The sequence below is a fragment of the Acomys minous genome (assembly GCF_964271855.1).
Source record: "Acomys minous genome assembly, chromosome: 1".
Classification (NCBI taxonomy): domain Eukaryota; kingdom Metazoa; phylum Chordata; class Mammalia; order Rodentia; family Muridae; genus Acomys; species Acomys minous.
In genome coordinates this window covers 19,981,008-20,000,472 of record NC_140483.1, presented here as the reverse complement: position 1 = coordinate 20,000,472, position 19,465 = coordinate 19,981,008, and the positions used below count along the sequence as shown (strand labels likewise).

At 40.8% G+C, this 19,465-nt stretch overlaps 1 protein-coding gene across 1 annotated transcript in view; it reads left to right on the top strand.

Annotated features, from left to right (window-relative positions):
- SPTA1 (spectrin alpha, erythrocytic 1) overlaps positions 1–19,465 on the top strand; it is a 69,601-nt gene that overhangs the window by 22,788 nt on the left and 27,348 nt on the right. The window contains exons 18-33 of the mRNA XM_084792859.1: positions 482–604; positions 3,052–3,269; positions 4,064–4,156; positions 6,890–7,027; positions 9,146–9,297; positions 10,456–10,642; positions 11,453–11,554; positions 13,168–13,259; positions 14,065–14,209; positions 14,846–15,027; positions 15,387–15,486; positions 15,584–15,781; positions 17,150–17,293; positions 18,546–18,649; positions 18,927–19,089; positions 19,273–19,404. Coding sequence (XP_084648985.1) covers positions 482–604; positions 3,052–3,269; positions 4,064–4,156; positions 6,890–7,027; positions 9,146–9,297; positions 10,456–10,642; positions 11,453–11,554; positions 13,168–13,259; positions 14,065–14,209; positions 14,846–15,027; positions 15,387–15,486; positions 15,584–15,781; positions 17,150–17,293; positions 18,546–18,649; positions 18,927–19,089; positions 19,273–19,404 — 2,273 coding nt within the window. The remainder of the gene's footprint in view (positions 1–481; positions 605–3,051; positions 3,270–4,063; positions 4,157–6,889; positions 7,028–9,145; positions 9,298–10,455; positions 10,643–11,452; positions 11,555–13,167; positions 13,260–14,064; positions 14,210–14,845; positions 15,028–15,386; positions 15,487–15,583; positions 15,782–17,149; positions 17,294–18,545; positions 18,650–18,926; positions 19,090–19,272; positions 19,405–19,465) is intronic.

Here is a 19,465-nt window from a genome sequence, read left to right as displayed (position 1 = left end):
GGTCATTGAGGACCTTTTGAGAACTGTATAGGACCTACTACAAAGATTCGAAAGTGAAGTGTTGATATAAAATCGTCTTATGCTTTAGACTTTATTAGTTCACAAATGTAGCTTCCAGGTTAGTTGCCTCGATGTACAGGAAAAGCACCTTCAAATATCCCACAACTGTATGCAGATATACTGGGAGCATATATGAAAAATCGTAGAAAAATTAGTCTACAAAAAAAAGTCATAGAAAACTCCGATTCTTGTTGAAATAGCATGGGACATGTCTGGAGAGATGCTGCCGTGACAAATATAGGAAAGACTGCCTGGAAGATAGAGGGTTAAACATGAGGAAGATGCAGGGGGGTAAAGATGGATGAAGTTCTCAGTGGTTCTATTTGCATGATATTAGTATTGGGTACCAAATGAAGTGCATCTTATAAGCAAGTTCCACGCACAAGGATGATCTCAACCCTTGAATTCTTTTTCTCTATAGGCAAGGACTTGGTAGCAGCCAAGAATCTTCTGAACAGACATGAAGTCATCTTGGCAGACATTGCCAGCCATGTGCCACGCATTCGAGTGATAACAGAGAGGGGAAACAAAATGGTAGAGGAAGGTAAGGATGACACTGATTGATGTGGCCAAACTCTCACCATGACAGACCTTGGGGAAGAAATTTAGATAATCTTACTACTTAAAGGGTGCTTAGGAATAGATGGTGTTCACTTTCAGATTTACTGAAGATTCCCTTTGAGTGTTTCTGATAGAGCAGTGCAGAGATGAGTGTTTTTATAATTCAGCTGCAGAAGACATCTGAACACAGTACTAAATCCTTTATATTGGAAACCCAAAATATTAAAATAAAGCTATGCATATCAATGGGCTTCTTTGTAAAAAATTGAGCTGCAGAATTCAAATCTATGTTCCAAAGCCTTCTCAGCAAACATTATAGTAATATAGTGAAAAGATCATTACTTTAAATTTCTCTTTTTATGAAACTTCAGCAACTATTCACGTGCTGGTTATCTATACTTTGAGACCTCTATTTTCTAAATGGATGCTCAGTTTTGAGCATGAGATGGCAGGTGTAGACAAGCAGACTAGGTTACACTAAAGTTTTCACCTCCTAACTAATCAATAATTAGTACTCACTTTTCAAAAGTATAGGTTGAAACAAAGTTTGCTGAGAAATTGTCAGATCTGAACTAAAACTTTCAAACAGATGAACTTTTTGTTTAACCAATTGTTTGTCTTTCGGTTCTACCTTGCCATTAAAAGAAAACTTTTGTTTCTCTAAATATCTGATTATAGGTGTTGATTTTTTAATTTCTTATATCCTCATCAATTTTATTTTATAATGTTTTGATGGTTTATTAAATAGCAGATATATTTGTCATTCTGACCAATTGTAATTTCTACAGACGAAATATCTGCCTTTGTTCCTAGAAATACTCCTTTTTATGAAATCTACTCATTGACTTTAATGTGATTATTTTGATTGTCTTTTACTTAGTTTTGCCTCAAAATTTGTGTTTAATTTTTCATATGGGAATTACTGATACTTATAGTCATATGTATGGTAACTTAATAGGTGTCCTCCACATTGTTTAAGTTTGCATGAGGATTTTGAGAGCAAAGCATTGGTAGCTATTGTTCTAGGATTTAAAATACATATTTTAATTTATGACAATCTAACCCCAGACAGTACAATCTTCCATGTGTAACGCGACAACCTTTAGTGCCTTCCTCCATTTTCCCTTTTTCCTACTGTTATGCGTTTGGATTTTGTTACATTACAAATATTCAGATGCTGTGTCATTATTTTGACTCCAGTTTTTAATTAGCTTTGAATAATATCTCTCCACATGTTTCCTCTTCTGCTATTCCGTGCTCGTTTGTGCTGGCCAGCGTCACCACCTTCACTGCTTCCCTCCTGCCTGGTGAAATTCCTGATGGCCAATATAGTGTGCCCAGCTAACTGTCAATCCCTTTGCCTCTGTTTATCTGAAAGTCTTTATTTGTTTTACATTCATCTTTTTTCAAATGTATTTTCATTACATGTAAAAGCAGCTTGTTTAAGCCTTAAAGAGGTAGCTGTATTGTCCTCAGAGTTACAGTTTGTGATCAGAATTCTGATGTTGTCTGCTGTCTGCTACGACTCTTATTTTCCAGGATTCTTAAGCTTTTCTGTTTATCACTCATATTTTTTGCTTCAGTGACACAGCTTAGGGCTTCTTGGGTCTTTCTTGTGATTCTTCAGGCACACTGTATCTTTGGACTTCCTTAGAGATGAGTGTTATACTAAGATACCTTTCTGACGACCACACTTTGGGAGGATGGTATCCTCCCACTTTACTGGGTTGTAGTTTTAACTATCTGCAGATTTAGATGAGTCCTAAGCACACCGTTCCTTGTCATCTCTCCACATGTATACAAATGACTCATCAGTCAGACATCCTAAGGGACCATGATGAATGTCCCTGAAGCTCCAACTCTGTGAAGAACCTTTATCTTATGCTCTCTGCCTTACAAGTTCTATTGTCTTGAATTTCCCATTCTCTATCGCATCAACTCAGGGTTAGCTTAAAGCCTCTAACCTACCCAGCACATAAGCTGTAGCATCCTTAGGACATTCCTAATCTTTTTTTTTTTTTATCTTTTTCTTTTCCTTTCCTTTTAATAATGCTATGAAAATCATTGTAACTTCCGTTTTGTCCCATTTTCTACTTTTAAGAGAAAATGGAGAGCTGCTCGTCTTTCTGCTAAATCTAAAGAAATGGATTTTATCTTCTGAGTCTTAAGGCACTTGTAGATGTTTCATTTTCATGTCTGTATATCTCTGCTTATACCAACTCACTCGCCATCACATACATAAGTCTGTCTCCCACCTATCGCTGATTAATCTCACTTAGGACATTCAAACTCCCAGAAGCCTACATTATAATCCTGACTAAATTTAGCATCATCTTCCTGCCTCTTGTTTTTCTCCAAGGTTTGATGAGGATTAGAACACGGCAGCTCTGAATGAGGGTCGTACTCACCATGCCTATATCTACTCCACAGGGCATTTCGCAGCAGAAGACATAGCTTCTAGGGTTGAGAGCTTGAACAAAAATATGGAGTCTCTCCGTGCTCGAGCTATTAGAAGAGAGAATGACCTCAAGGCCAACGTCCAGCTCCAGCAGTACCTGGCAGACCTGCATGAAGCAGAAGCGTGGGTTAAGGAGAAGGAACCCATCGTGGACAACAGGCACTATGGAGCTGATGAGGAAGCAGCTGGGGTAAGGCGGAGTGGAGTGACCATGGTCCCATGAAGAGCCGCCACATTCCATCAGATGCTAGATTATCTACAGTTTGCCTTGATTTTTTGTTGTGATAGCCCCAAAGTTAAAAGAGATCCCAAAGGAGCATCACATTATTTTCTTATCTCATAGAATTGCATATAGCCTATAAAGACTACCTAAATCCAATGCCTGTGGTCAGAATCTTCACCTTTCCTGGCCCTGTTCTCAACTTCTCCGAATCACTCTGAAGTTTCCTAAGCCATCCATGCCTTTAAAGTGAACATCAGATTCCTTTATTGAAATAAAATGAGACAGACATTTTGGGACAGGAAGAATCTTAAGGATCATAACTACTTCGAGTCCCACTATATCCACTACTGTGCTTTGTTCAGTGTCACATGGAAAGGCTTTATAGATTTCTTCAGCCTTGGAAACAGTGTGTGTTTTAAGGTTTTTCTGATATAAATTCTACAAAGTAGCATTATTTATAGTATTGTTCACAGGAGCCTCCTCTCACAGCTTTGATATGTCTTGGTTAAAATATGTGTAAAGCTAAGTTAATTTTGATTTGAGAAAACACACTAAAATTGTTACTCATTTGCTTCCCAAAATTCCCTTGACTCTTGCAAATGTGGGTATGAAAAAGAATTCTCTAATACAGAAAGAAGTAAGGGACTGTTAGGAGCATTCAGCCCAGTCACAAAATCCATCAATAACAGTAGCTGAAGCACCTCCCTGGTGTTTCTGGTATTGCTCTGATATTTGTTCTAATCATCTTTCAATAAATCCAGGCCCTTCTCAAGAAGCACGAGGCCTTTCTGGAGGATCTCAATGCATTTGGCAACAGTATAAAGGCTCTGAGAGATCAGGCAGAAGCCTGCCAGGTGAGAGGAAATGGGTTCTGACAGTAAACACAGTTCTCACTACAGATGCAAAGGAATTCTGTTGCTGGCTCTTCTTTCCCTTTCTACAAACCAGGAAAAATTGTCAAGAAAATACTGGTTCTATAATTATTTTAGGTAAGAAGGCTAATGTTTTTTGTAGCATCTTTAAAGATGTGTGCCAAAAGAAGATTTCAATAAGCATTAGGTTTTTTAAATTAGATTTTTAAAATTAATTTATTTTAATTACATCTCAATGGTTATCCCATCCCTTATATCCTCCCATTCTTCCCTCCCTCCCATTTTCCCCTTATTCCCCTCCCCTATGACTGTTCCTGAGGGGGATTACCTCCCCCTGTATATGCTCATAGGGTGTCAAGTCTCTTCTTGGTAACCTGCTGCCCTTCCTCTGAGTGCCACCAGGTCTCCCCCTCCAGGGGACATGGTCAAATGTGAGGCACCAGAGTACGTGAGAAAGTCATATCCCACTCTCCACTCAACTGTGGAGAGTGTTCTGTCCATTGGCTAGATCTGGGTAGGGGTTTAAGGTTTACCGCCTGTATTGTCCTTGGCTGGTGCCTTAGTTTGAGCGGGACCCCTGGGCCCAAATCTGCCTATCATAATGTTCTACTTGTAGGCTTCTAGGACCCTCTGGATCCTTCTACTTTGCTATTTTCTCATGCTTCTCTCACCTAGAGTCCCAATAGGATGTCCTCCCCTCTGTCCCAGTTTCCTGATAAGTTAAGGCTTTTGTGGGACATGCCCCTTGGACTAATATGCAGATATAATACCTTTTTGGCTTTTTCTCCCCCTCTTCTCTTTTGTCTATACCTTTCTCTCTCTCTTTTTTTTAATCCTCTTACTCTCTTTGCTTTGTGACTTAGCTTTTGTCTGAACATCAACATTTATTAAATATGTAGATGCAGGCTTGGATTAAAATAACCATGTCAGAAAATTAGTTTGTGAAGGGGCTAGAAATATTTTTAAAAGTCTACTTGATACATGTATAAACAGAAAATGGGACCACCGTCGGAAAAAACTTTCTGTTCTCCTGAAATATGAGTACCAGAGGAAAACAAACATTTTTATAATAAGGATATAGAAAGTATCCGTAGGAACAGATGCACCAAGATACTGAGTGATCAAGTATATTTAAGAAATCAGAAAAAATGACTGGCTGTGAGTGTTGGAATGCTGAGACTCGGTTGAAAGGGACAATCAAGAGTGAGAAACTTGGAATTGAGTAAATGGTAAAAGCATCTTGTTGTGTACAGGGAAAGACAGAGACAATGTCCTATTCTGTTTAAGGAAACATTCTAAGGAGAGACTGAGAAGTGGTATGGTCAGTCTAGACATAGACTGGAACCAGCAAGTCAACACAGGTTCATAGCACTCCTGCTTTCCCATGTTATCAGGCCATACCCAGTGGGTGCCTGGGCCCAGACAGGCAGACTGATGTATCTATCATATGTCATGAAGAGATGCAACAGGTAAGGGGCATTGAGTCAGAGGATCCATAAAGGGAGATTCGCCTGCAACACCAAACTAAAAGGGGTGTGCTTAGGAGACCACACCACTTAGCAAACATTAAAACAACATGTGATCCCCGGGAACAGACTGATTTCTTTAAAGAGAGAGGCATTTCAAGGAATATGCTCACAGTTGTTCGAACTCGGTTGCTCTTTCTGTGCTATACGTTGCCAGTCTCTAAAGTACAGATTTTCACAAGTCCATAACAGAATGAATTAAAGATGAAACAGGTGGCAAATCTTGTTAGTAAAGGCCCAGAAGAAGGAGAAAGTTGAGGGGTGAAGAGATTATTGTGTTCTCCAGTTTCTGACGTGTTGTTGAGTGTGGTCCATTTAAATCTTAACAAAGTATAGTACCCTTCCCACTAAAGTAGAGTAGTGTACCTGTCGTGGAATAGAGCCTGTCCAAGAAAGACAGTGTGTGCTGAGGGCAGCAGAGCTGGAGGACCAGGACACAGGGCGGCAGGATTTAGTGTGACTGCTTCTTGCTGTGCCTGGGACCGTCTTTTTGGAATAGGTGTTTACTCTGTGCCATTGTATTTTGAAAGCATGTAACTTATTTTTTACATTTATAGGAGCTCATAGTTAACGACTTTGACTTTGACAGTGTTGGAATTTTTGAAGACTGTAAGGATGTTTAAAATTGCACTGAACATACTTTATAGCATTGCCATGAACCTGTGGGAACAAAGGATGGAGGTAGTTTTAAGTCTCAACTTGATAAGGGTCAGGTTGTAATGGGTAGTGTGAGTTGTCAACAGGACATAGTTCTCTGGGGACACCTGTAGCGAATTATCTTGATTATGTTAACTGAGGTAAGAAGACCTGCCTACCATGGGTGACGTTATTCCCTGGTCAAGAGATCCTGACCTGTCTAAAATAAACAAACCAAGAAAAAAAAAAAAAAAGAAAGAAAGAAAGAGAGAAAGAAAGAAAGAACAGTAGTGTGGAACATTCAGTGCTTCTGACAGAATGCCTACATGCTGCTCACTGTGTTCAGACTTTCCGATCTGCCAACCCTCTGATAGATGCCTCAGTGGTGTAGCATCCCTGAGGATCACCACTGTCGGACCTGGCAGCCACATCAGAGAGTGGGCCTAGGCTTCCCTCTCCTGGGAGGCCCTGGGAAGTGCCCACCACTGGTGAGCCTTACATGGGGAAGACACCCATGTGCAGCTGACATCTGGTTTGTTTGTCCCGCCCCCAGCAACAACAGGCAGCACCTGTGGACGAAGCTGGTCGAGAAGCCAGGGTCATAGCTTTATATGACTTTGAGGCCCGGAGCCGTAGGGAGGTCAGCATAAAAAAGAATGATGTCTTAACTCTGCTCAGTTCCATCAACAAGGTGAGTCCCCTTGCACGTTCTTACTACCTTCAACACGGCCCTTCACAACCCTTTCCTGACTCCACCACATGGGTGTTCTATATATCTTTTTGGTTTAGGTTTTGGTTTTGTTGAGACAGGGTTTCTCCCTGCGAACCCCTAGCAGTCCAACCTAGAACTTCACTCTGTAGACCAGACTGGCCTTGGACTCACAGAGATCCATTTGCCTCCGCCTCCCAAGTGCTAGGATTAAAGGTGTGCACCACCACCACTAACCTCAGATAGGTGTTTATTTTTTTATTTTATTAATTTATTCATATTACATCTCAATGGTTATCCCCTCTCTTGTATCCTCCCATTCCTCCCTCCCTCCCATTTTCCCCTTACTCCCCTCCCCTATGACTGTGACTGAGGGGGGACTTCCTCCCCCTGTATATGCTCTGTTTATTTTTTAAATTAATTAGTATATTTATTTTCTTTACATCTGGATCCCAGCTTCCCCTCCCTCTCAGTCTCTCCTCCTCTCCCCCTACCCTCCCTCCCTTCCTTTCTCCTTAGAAAGGGGGATGCCTCCCATGGATAGCAATAGCTATCAAGTTGAATCTTTGCCTGTTGAGGCTAGAAAAGGCAGCCCAGTTAGAGCAGAGAGATCCAAAGGCAGACAACAGAGTCAGAGATGGTCACTGCTCCTGTTGTTAGCAGTCCCACATGAAGACCATGCTGCACAACTGCTATGTGTGTGCAGAAGGGCCTAGGTCTGTCCCATGCACACTCTCTGGTTGGTGGTTCAATCTCTGTGGGCTCCTATGTGCCCAGCAGGTAGGATTTACTAATGCTTGACATTTAATACTTTTTTGCCTAAATAATTTTAAGTAATATTTTTCTTAAAATAATGTGCAAGAGCAGAAAGATAGATGGATGGATAGACAGACAGACAGATAAATAACTCTATATACCTTTGGGGTTTTGAGTTCTTCATTATGGTTTTTTGTTTTGTTTTGTTTATTGTTTGTTTTTCCAGACAGGGATACTCTATGTAACAGCCCTGGATGTCCCGGAGTTCATTTCTATAGACCAGGCTGGCCTTGAAATCACAGAGATCCTCCTCCCTCCACCTTCTAAGTGCTGAGATTAAAGGCATGCACCACCGCTGCTCCGTTTCTGAGTTCTAATCTAAATCTTAGCATTAATAAAACAATGAATCAAAAAAACTTAGGAAGTTTAACTTGAAGCTATATAAGGTTCGAAGAACTAGTGATAGGTGTCCTTTTCTTCCTATATCTTCTCTTGTTCCTCTTCTGTGTGAGAATTTGTAGTGAATGAAACACTGGTCTTTTGGGTAGGAGAAGCCCCATGAAAGGCAATGAGTCCTGTAGTCCCAGCCCCTTGGCAGGCCGAGGCAGAAGGATCACTTGAGTACAAAGGTTTGAGGTCAACCTGGGCAACGTAGAGCTCCACCATCTTAAAGAAAAAAAAGATACCATCTGATGACTTGATTTCTTATATGGTTGTGAAACCAGTGTTAAAACAACAAATGGGATTTTATAGTATGTGCTCCTTATAAAAATATTTTGATATGTAATTAATCTCCAAAATAATAAGAAAGGAGGAGAATTTTGATATTTGTTACTCTTCTTGAAGATAAGTGAATACTTCAGGGAAACACGCTGTTTTCTTATCAAAATATCTAAGAGAAGTCCTGCTTCCTCTTTGGTTCACATTTCACAGCACTTTCTCTAAGGAACTGGACCTGAGAGTGATTAATGAGCTAACAGTGAGAGACTTTACATTAACAAATTCAGTGAAATTGATAGATTTTAGTGCCTCAGAAGTTGAGTGAGAAGAATCCGTTCTCACCCATTCCCAAAGGATTCTGGAGGAGTAAAATGGCTTTGGAGCACCATACCCATCTGACTCCAGCTATCAGATTAGTTGATTCCAGGGCCTGACCTCTGCAATGCCTGCAACTCCTCCTGGACTTTAGTAATCCATGGAAACTATGAACTACCAATGGGTGACGCTTAGCCTTTATCAGCCAGCTGCTCCTGTCCCTAGAGAGTATTGAGAGAGCCAAGGTTTCTATGGTTTGCGGCTTTTCGAAGGATTACGGAAGGAGTGTGAATCTGTCTTCCCCTTCAGGACTGGTGGAAAGTTGAAGCTGATGACCACCAGGGCTTTGTGCCTGCGGTCTATGTCAGGAAACTGGCTCCTGATGAACTACCAGGGTACTCACAGCACCGACGAGAAGAGCCAGTCAACATCCCTCAACGCCAGGAGCAAATCGAGACCCTGTAAGTCGCAGGATGAAGGCTTTGATGGGGGGGTTGATCAAATAGTCCCTGCTTTCTCCTCGTGGTCCTGCATCTTTCAATTTAGGAATGTGAATTCACAGACTTTAGCTTTCACACACTAGTTTGTATATGAAGAAAGGAAATACCAGAGGTATTAATGGTCTCAATGTCAGACACTTTGCACAGTCCTGACTTCTGATTCATTTCCCAGCTTCCTCCAAAGTCTGCTCCGGACAGCTGTAAGAATGTTGTGCATACTGTTTTGTATCCAGCTGCTATGCACATTTTACTCTTCTACCACAAGAAAGTGAAGACACCAGCCAATCTCTTCATCCACTGATATGTCAAAGATAATTAAAATATAATTGCACGATTTCTTTCCTTCTCTTTCCCCTCCAACACTGCCTATGTTTCCTCCTTCTAACTTTTCCATGTCCTTCCACTCCCTTCTCTCGTTCTCAAATTGATGGGCTGCTTTTTTTTTTTTTTTGAAATTTTAGATAGGTAGATAGATAGATATAGATGATGAATAGACATAGGTAGATGGTAGATATATTAGATAAATAAAAGGTAGATGATGGATAGATACATAAACATATAAGTAAAACCTACTGGAGATATTTTTCTTAGGTGTGTATGATTTCATGGCTGCCCACTTTGTACTGAATAGCAGACAGGAGGCTTTGCCTTGGAAGAAACTAGTGCTCCCTCTCTAAGCAGTCATTTAGAACCTGTAGTTCTTTCTCAAGGGGCAAAAATGTCCTGAAATTTCCCCCAATTGTGTTAGCATGTCTGTTGATATTGTCATTGTTCCGTCTTGCTTAGGAAGCTATTTCTAGGAGATGCGCATAAGGGTTTCTGATCCTCTTGCTCTTACAGTCTTTCTGCCACTTCTTCCAGGATGTTCCCTGAGCCTTAGGAGCAGAAGACAGTTCAGTTCTTAAATATAATGTTCTTCATCCTCTGCTCTTACTGTCTATTTTATTCCATTTCTTCATCTCCTTATTTCCTCCTCCTTCTCTTTTACTGATCTTATTTTAATTTACTCCTCATTTTTGTTCCATTTCATCCTCTAGTTTTCTCACCATGCCTCTACTTTCTTATGCTTTCTCTGTTTTCCCACCCATTATTTTTCCATCTTTTTACCCCTCTACTTAGGTACCACTCCCTGCAGGAACGGGCAGAAGAACGCAGGCGTCGCCTGCTGCAGCGTTATAATGAGTTTCTGCTGGCCTACGAGGCAGGAGACATGCTGGAGTGGATCCAAGAGAAGAAGGCAGAAAACACTGGGGTGGAACTGGATGATGTTTGGGAACTACAGAAGAAGTTTGATGAATTCCAGAGGGTATGTGAAGGGACTTTGCTTAGATATCAGTTTGGAGGTGTTTATTTCATATTTGTCAAACATTCCCCACAGTTTCTGAGACCTCCACAGTTCATATCCCATGGTTGTTAATAACTAGAAAGCAATGACATCTGAAACTAATCAACTTAACTTTTCAGTCTCAGCCCCTGATTCTCCAAAATCTTCTAGGGTGTGCAAGGACCACCACAATTTCCCATGTGTTCTGTGACATACTGTTCTGCTGGATCCCAGACTGAGATGGGGTGTCACAGGACTCATGTAGACTCAAGAATGAAGTAGCAGTTGAGGCGAGAAAAGAAGTGTCCTGATTTCACAGCCAGAAAATTACTATTTGCCTCTTGAGAACCCTTTTATCGATTTTTCTTCAGTTATTTTATCCTATTATCTCAAATAGCATGAAGTATAAACTTGTTTCTTCCCATTCTTTTCTTTTTCTTTTCTCCATGTGGAAATGAGATATATATATATTGGCATGTAGTCATATACCCAAAGTGTGAACTGTTCTGATAATACAAATTAATACATGGAAAATAATTTTAGGAATTTAAGAAAAATATGCTCCAGACTCCAGATGAATGATGGTTCTGGCAAGTTGGGATGGCTGATAAGGATCAGATTGTTCAAGGGAGGACATCTAGCGGTATCCAATGAGACAGCAGCATGGATAGTACAAATTATATTGATCATTTGCTTTTGTAACATTTAAGAAAATGTGAACCCAGATAGCAGGCAGGTATGGAATGTCTAGGGAAAAGATTCCTACTGCTTTGGATACATTTTCTTATCCAGGATCTGAAGAGCAATGAGCCTCGGCTAAATGAAATCAACAAGGTGGCTGATAAGCTGCTGTTTGAAGATCTCCTAACTCCAGAAGGAGCTCACATCCGGCAGGTAATCACAGGCTCCCTGCACTCCTCCCCAACACTGGGCTGGCCTCTGAAGTCCTCCTTTTTACATTGGTCAATTCAACATCATATTCCAAGGACCAGCATGGAAAGGCAATATGAAACTGGTTCTAGAAAAGACAATATAACCAGGTTAGAAACTGATTTTCTAGCGGGCAAAATAGTCCAGCCATTTTTATTATTTCAGAGAACTTTAAAGAAGCAAATTTACATAGTGGCATTTATCAAGTGTCATCTCTGTTCTCCCACATAGTTTCTGTTGGATGATGAAGGCCAAGAATCCTGAGACAACAAATTCATATTTAGCTTCAAGAGGTAGCATCAAAATGCTTAGAAACTACAGAGATGTTCCATTGGTAGACTTATAGCTTATAGACTGCATCATGAAGACTTCATTTGGATCTCCATAACTCACATAATAAGCATGAGAGAACATGATTTTAGTCCCCATACTAGGAGAAGGTGGGTGGAGACAGAAGGCTCCCCAAAGCTTGCTTGTCCAGCTACTCTAGACAAGTTGATGGGCTCCAGGCTCAGTGAGAGGTCCTGTCTCAAAAACTAAGGTGGAGAGTAACTGAAGACACCTGGCATCAAACGCTGGCCTGCAAATTGATGTGCATATACTCATATGCACACATTCACATAAGCATATATGATATATGTGTATCTAAAAAGGAAGTTTAGGATATATTGCAATGGCCATCTGGGAAGCTTGTCTTGGCTTTACTGTCTGTGTGTTCTTTGTTTAAAAAATTACTTAATTTATAAGGACCTCAGAGATTGGAAAAACAATCTTTAATTTCCCTTTCAAATGTATTATTGTGTTCCATCAAATGGATCTTAAATTTTCTACCTTCTGGTCTTATCCCAAATTAGATATTTTGTATTGAAGTCAAAAAAGGTTTTATTACGCATAATGAAGGAGAATTTAAATGTCTCTCCCATCATTTGTAGAGATGGTGTGTGTGTGTGTGTGTGTGTGTGTGTGTGTGTGTGTGTGTGTGTGTGTAGGGGGTAGGGTTCTTCCTCTGAATTGTGTCTAGAGCCACAGTTGCACTATAGATCTAATGAGCTTTTATTGAAAAGTCTAATATTGCAGTCTTGGTTGTCATAAACCAGTAAGGATGACCTTACTTCTTCTTTCTTATGGTGTTTTCCAGGAATTGGAAATAGAAGGAAGAGTTATAAAATACTCTTCAATGCCCTACAGGAATCAAGGCATTGAAAGGTCACTAGCTCTACTGAACTCAGAATGTGGAAGTCTATTTTTTCTTAAATAAATGTGCCACCATCCAACTACAAAGTCAATGCTCTTAGCTCACTTTTAGAGGTTCTAATGTACTTTTTGTGATGATAGGTATTTATGGCTGCCCTAGGTTCAATGGTCCTACATATAACATCACTGGGGAATTTTTAAAAAATCCGCTTCTTCTATAGCACTGTCTTAAAAGTAGACTATTCTTGGGCTGTGCAAGACAGAAGCTGATCTATGTGCATTCTGAAGAGGTACCCGGAAAGCAGGTGACGAGTCAGCTAGTCAGTGGCAACACTAAGCAGTCTGAACTAGCTCTCTGACTAAATTCATATATCTACCTTTAGGAGTTGAACACCCGCTGGCATTCTTTGAAGAGGCTGGCAGATGAGCAGCACCAGCTGCTGAGCAGTGCCCATGCTGTTGAGATGTTTCACAGGTAAGCACCCTAGATTGCTCCACTCCACTAAAGCCCCCTCTAAGAGCCCTTCGGCCTAGTCATTATTGGGTACCATATCTGTTAGTGTGTATCTCTTTTCCTCAAAGAGAGACAGTTTATTAAGAGACTAGAATTTTTTTTCAGTAAAAATTTCTTCACTTGACACACTGGACACTCCAAGACAAACAAGTTCAATTTTATAGTTGAACTGGCACATAATTCATAGTTTAGATATGATTCTATAATAGGGAATAAAATTTGTGTTATGAATTGAGCTTAGTTCATTGTGTTCATGAACTAAGAACTGAGGATCAATAAATAAATAAATATATAACTTTCTTGATCTACTCCAGCAACTTTTTCAATGTTTTATTATCAAATCCACTTCTGCAGTAAGAAACACGCATATTCACAAATAAGTAATAAAGCAAACAAAAAGAGAACCCGAATAGCTTTGTGCATACTGATGTGGTTTTTAGGATGCAAAGAAGAAAAATCAGAGACATGGGTATTTCTGGCTGTTTGAAATACAGTGGAAAAGGTATAAAATGTATTGGTTAACCATATGGCCCTGCAGGTAGTGCATCGGTTTCAAACTTGGATCCCAGATGGCAGTGGTGTCATCCTAATACATAGAGTGGAAATAATAAGAGCATCTTTGCTTCTAGATTAAAGGTACCTAAATGCCTCTGTATCACAATTGATGAGGATGGTGTTGAAGGCAGTGGTGACAATGACTTTTTTTGTGAGCCAGCCTCTGGCAGAACATTATTACTCTTACAGTCTTCACTTCTTTGTGTTCCAGAGAAGCAGATGATATCAAGGAACAGATAGATAAGAAATGTCGGGCTCTTAAGGCTGCTGACCCTGGGTCAGACCTCCTCAGTGTCCAGGCCCTCCAGAGGCAGCATGAGGTCTTAGAGAGAGACATTGTCCCTCTGGGAGAAAAGGTGAGGCACACGCTTTCAATCTTCCTCACCACTTTCTCCATCATCATACGTACAGCAGTGTGCCTTTCTTGGGTTCTCTTGGCAAATGCATTATACTTAAATGCTTTTCTTTTTATCTCTTATTATACTAATTTTTGTACTTTCTCCTAAGGGAAAACCATTAAAGTATGCCCTCATGACCATTATCATAGGAAAAACTGTATTGAACTTTTGCTGTCTAAATGACTCTTTATATCCCTTTGCTTCATTATTGAATGTTAAGAGAATAGCCTAGAGGTCAGTTGTGAAAGCCAATGCCTGGGAGAAATAAATGTCTATACCCAGGAAAGTGAAACTATATCTAAATATTGGGAAATGTTTTCTCATTCAGTAATTAAATAAAATTATCCCTACCTCAGCGCCCAAAAGGAAAGACTCAAACAGTCAAAATACACTGGATGCAACCTATACCTTAGCACCATCCTGCAGAACACAAAGAATGGCCTCAAATGAAGAATTAGGACCCCAGAGTTCCAGAGTGATGTGTGACGTCAGCAGAGCCACTCATCCCCTCTTGTCTGTAACTTCTTAAAGACAAACAAACAAAAGCAGCAAAGGCAATTCCACACGATTATCAGAATGCTTGTGTTTGCCCAGGTGACCACACTGGGAGAGACAGCTGAGCGCCTCTGTGAGTCCCACCCCGATGCCACTGAGGACCTGCAGAAGCAGAGAACAGAGCTGAATGCGGCCTGGGATACCCTCCAAGGTCTTACAAATGAGCGAAAGGAGGGTCTGAATGAAGCCCACAAGTTCTTCCTCTTCCTCAGCAAGGCCAGGTAAGGCTCAAAAGGCTGGTATCCGAGAAGCAGGTTGTCAGTTTTTATGCATTGCCCTGCCTAGAGCCCCTAGGAATAGCCTGGGTACAAGTGTTATTCACTCTTGGGTTATGAAGCTATCACTATGTCCAAGCGCTATCTCTATTAAGGTGCAGAAAAGGCAGGTTTAATGCTTCAAACCCTGAAATATTAATACTTCAAGGACTGCGAGGTAAAAAGACCAATTAGAAAATTTCTATAAAGTACGTATTATACACAAGGTGTTGTCAGGAGTTTGGGGGATGGGGCTCTTCTTCTGCTGCTGAGGCAGAGAAGAATAACAACAACCATGGTTGATCCCAACTTATTTACTTCTTCAGTGATCTAGAGAATTGGATGAAAGCCATTGGTGGAATAATATCATCACCTGAGCTGGCTGAGGACTTAACTGGAACAGAGATCTTGCTGGAGCGACACCAGGTACAGCTATCAAGTGCACAGCCACTAGCCACTGATGTAAAACTCTCTTCTCACTCAAGGAGTTTCCACAGTATTCACTGGCCTCTTTCCCCTACAGGAGTATCATGATGACATGAATGCAGAGGCCCCCACCTTCCAGGCCTTAGAAGACTTTGGCACAGAACTTATAGACGGAGGCCACCGTAATAGCCATGAAATTGAAAATACTCTCCAGGATATTAAATCAAAGAGAGATGATCTGGAGAAGGGTTGGGAACACCGCAAGAAGATGCTAGAGCAGTGCTTGGAGCTGCAGGTATAGCAAGTAGCGGCTGGGATTCCCCTCAGTCATATGAGACTGGTTTTATTTGCTGGTGTGGGCATGCACTATATTAGACTCTGCTCTATTAAACCCAGTGAATCTTGATTGTTTGGCACTGTACTCTAGTTATAGATGGAGCATCTTTGTGTTCCATGCTCTTGTTCCTGTTCAAAGAAACAAATAAGTGGCAGTGAAGTGGCTCAGTGCGTAACACAATTTGCTGAACAAGCCTGATGGCCCGAGTTCTAGCCCAGAACACACGTAGAGAAGAGCACTGACTCCACTAAATTGTCTTGTGACTTTCACATTCACATCATGGAACCCTCCCCCACCCTCTCTCTTATACATACACAGACATACAACTAATAAAATAATAAATAAATAAAGTTTTAAAAATTAAAAGAATTAAATTTTTTAAAAATTAAAGTTTTAAAGATTAAAAACTTTTTTTAAATAAAAAAAGAACAAAACAAGATTGAAATCACTCTTGTACACAAACGAAAATATTACCATTAGTAATTAACTTTAAGATTAGTTTTCATTAAGAACAGAAGTGGGCAGACCATGGTACCCCAACTATCATTATAGAGTCTGTCTTTAGATACATACAGATAATTCAAATATAGATGTTCACAAAAATGTATGAATGCATTGAGGATAAAGAGGAAGGAGTGATCATGGTATTTGAGGAAAGAGTATGGAAATATCAGACACATCTATAGGTAATATATGACCTCTTAAAGAAGTAGCCAGCTGAAAATCAGACATATCTGTAATCTCAGAATTTAGATCAGTAGTTCATGGTTGTCTCCTGCTGCATAGTGAGTTTGGTGCCATCCTAGGCGACCTAAGACTGTTCTCAAATTCTAAAGTCTTCCTTGGCTACCTAGTGGGTTTCAGGCTAGCCTAGGATCCTTGAGATCCTATCAGAGAGAGAGAGAGACAGAGAGAGAGAGAGACAGAGACAGAGACAGAGACAGAGAGACAGAGACAGAGACAGAGACAGACAGAGACAGACAGAGACAGAGACAGAGACAGAGACAGAGAGAGACAGACAGAGACAGACAGAGACAGAGACAGACAGACAGAGACAGAGACAGAGTTAGTACCTACTACATGTCCCATACAAAGTCAGCATCTTCTCATTTACTAAAGCTTATAAAGCGCATAAGATATGTTTAAAGTGACAATATATTCAGATTCATGATAAGAACACTTTGTGAGAGAATATACCAATTACAGCAGGCCGGCCTGGCAAGATGTTTTGTGTCATCACCACTGAGAAGGGGTAAGATCATTTCCTAAGTCCATCTAGAATAACCACATGCATGCCTCTGATTTCACCTACTCACCCCCTTATAGCTGTTCCGAGGAAATTGTGAACAGGTTGAGAGCTGGATGGTGGCGCGTGAGAATTCCCTGAGGTCAGAGGACAGGGATCACTTAAGCAGTCTGCAGGCTTTGATGAAGAAACGAGATGATTTGGACAAAGCAATTGCTGCCCAGGTAACAGATATGACCTAGTTGTATGATTTTTTAAAGACATTTTAAGTCATATTTGCTTCCCTTTTCTGTTGTTTTATTCACATATGTTAATTATACATAATAATGGGTTTCCTTATGATGTGCCCAGATATGTACACAGTGTTTTGACCATATTCACGTTCTGGTACCCTCCCCTTTATCCTCCTCCCACTCTCGCATTTCTCATCCTCTTCATCTCGGCTAGCCCTGGTTAACTCCACTTCCGTGTCTCTTTTTTCTTTTCTTTTTCAATGGCCCATGATTGTCATTAGAGTTGCTGACAGGAGCAAGGTGTAAGTTTGTTTGCAAGAAGAGGAGTTCCTTACCAGTAGCCATATCACAGAAGCAAATACCTCTTCTTTATGCGCATAATCACATGTAGACTCTCAGGGAAGGGACGGGGCTCCACCAGCTCATCTAAGGCTCAGAAAGACAAACGCAAAATCCCTTTTCATATGAGTACCCTTGCATTTGTGAGGAAATGAACACATGTAGAGCCAGAATAATAGAAAGAGGTCTATCAGAGAGAGAGAAAAAAACATGCTTTAAGCACATGGGATGTGAAAACAAGCAGAAATATTGAGGGTGGAAAGGCTTAAAGGCCTGGGGAAGGTGCAGGGGCACAGGGCTGAGAAAGGGCTGGGGAAAAGAGCCAACCAAACTATACATATAGAAACATCATAGGGAAATTAGACACTTGATAAACTAATCAAAAAATTAAATTAAACAGTTTTGATGGACATACCCCATGTAGGTCAAGGGCATCACTCCCAGAAGCCATAGGCTATTAATCCCCAGATCTGCTTTGCTTCTTATAGGCAATGTTGAGACAGGAAGAAGAGATTGATAAATTACACATGGACATTTGACTTTCTCATATTAAGGCCTCCACTATTATAAAACAGAGGCTTTAGGGCTAAATGTGACCTTTTGTTGATATGTAATTCAAAATGCAGGATTCTTTGTTACAATAACCATGGGAAATGTTTGTTATATAGGGAAGTTAATACTATAGATTTTGATTCTGGTTCTGTCATCTGAAGACACACACACACACACACACACACACACACACACACACACAGAGAGAGAGAGAGAGAGAGAGAAAGAGAGAGAGAGAGAGAGAGAGAGAGAGAGAGAGAGAGAGAGAGAGAGAGAGAGAGAGAGAGAGAGAATTTATCTTTAGGGCAAAGCTTGGAATTATATCTGTGTTTTATCATTTCCTCTTATTCAGGAAGGGAAGATTGCTGACCTAGAGCATGTTGCCATGACGCTCATAGACAACGACCACTATGCCAAGGAAGAGATTGCTGCTCGCCTCCAACGTGTACTAGACAGGTCAGACCTGATCAGTCCCCTCTCTGCGTCAGCATCATGATAAGGAGATAGCTTTAAATTCGTGTCCTTTTGACATGTGTTTCTTAGTAGACCTTCTGCTTTAGAGTTATAGAATAAAAAGCATAGAAGATACTTTACGGATTACTTTACTTAACCACTGTGGTGTATGACTGAAAACAGTGAGAGTCAGGGTCAGGCTGGAGAATGGAAAATGTCATGTATGTAACAATGGAGCAAAGGAGTGCTGGGTAGAAAATGATCCGACCTCATCCTTTAGGTGGAATGCTCTCAAAGAACAACTGCTTGCTGAACGGGGAAAGCTTGGGGACTACGCTGACCTGAAACAGTTCTATCGTGACCTCGAGGAGCTGGAGGAATGGATCAGCGAGATGCTGCCCATAGCCTGTGATGAGTCTTACAAAGACCCCACTAACATTCAGGCAAGCTCAAAACAGAAATCTTAGAGGATTTCACCAACCTCATTATTGGGTGAATGGCCACCCTGAGATTGTAACGATTGCTTTCGTTTGATTTGGGGGTGGCACAGTGGTTCCTTTGTCTTTTTTAGTCTAATCTAGTCTTCTTTGGATGACGAGATGACACAGTTTTTGCTTTGCCTTCAGAGGAAGTATCTGAAACACCAGACCTTTGAGAATGAAGTCAATGGTCGTGCAGAGCAGGTGCACGGTGTCATTAACCTTGGGAACTCCCTCATTGAGCGCAGAGCGTGTGACGGTGATGAAGAGAACATGAAGGTAAAGTTCGTGCTTAGATAAATGTGGCCTCCAGAGACCCAGGAAGAGAAATCCCTTAGTC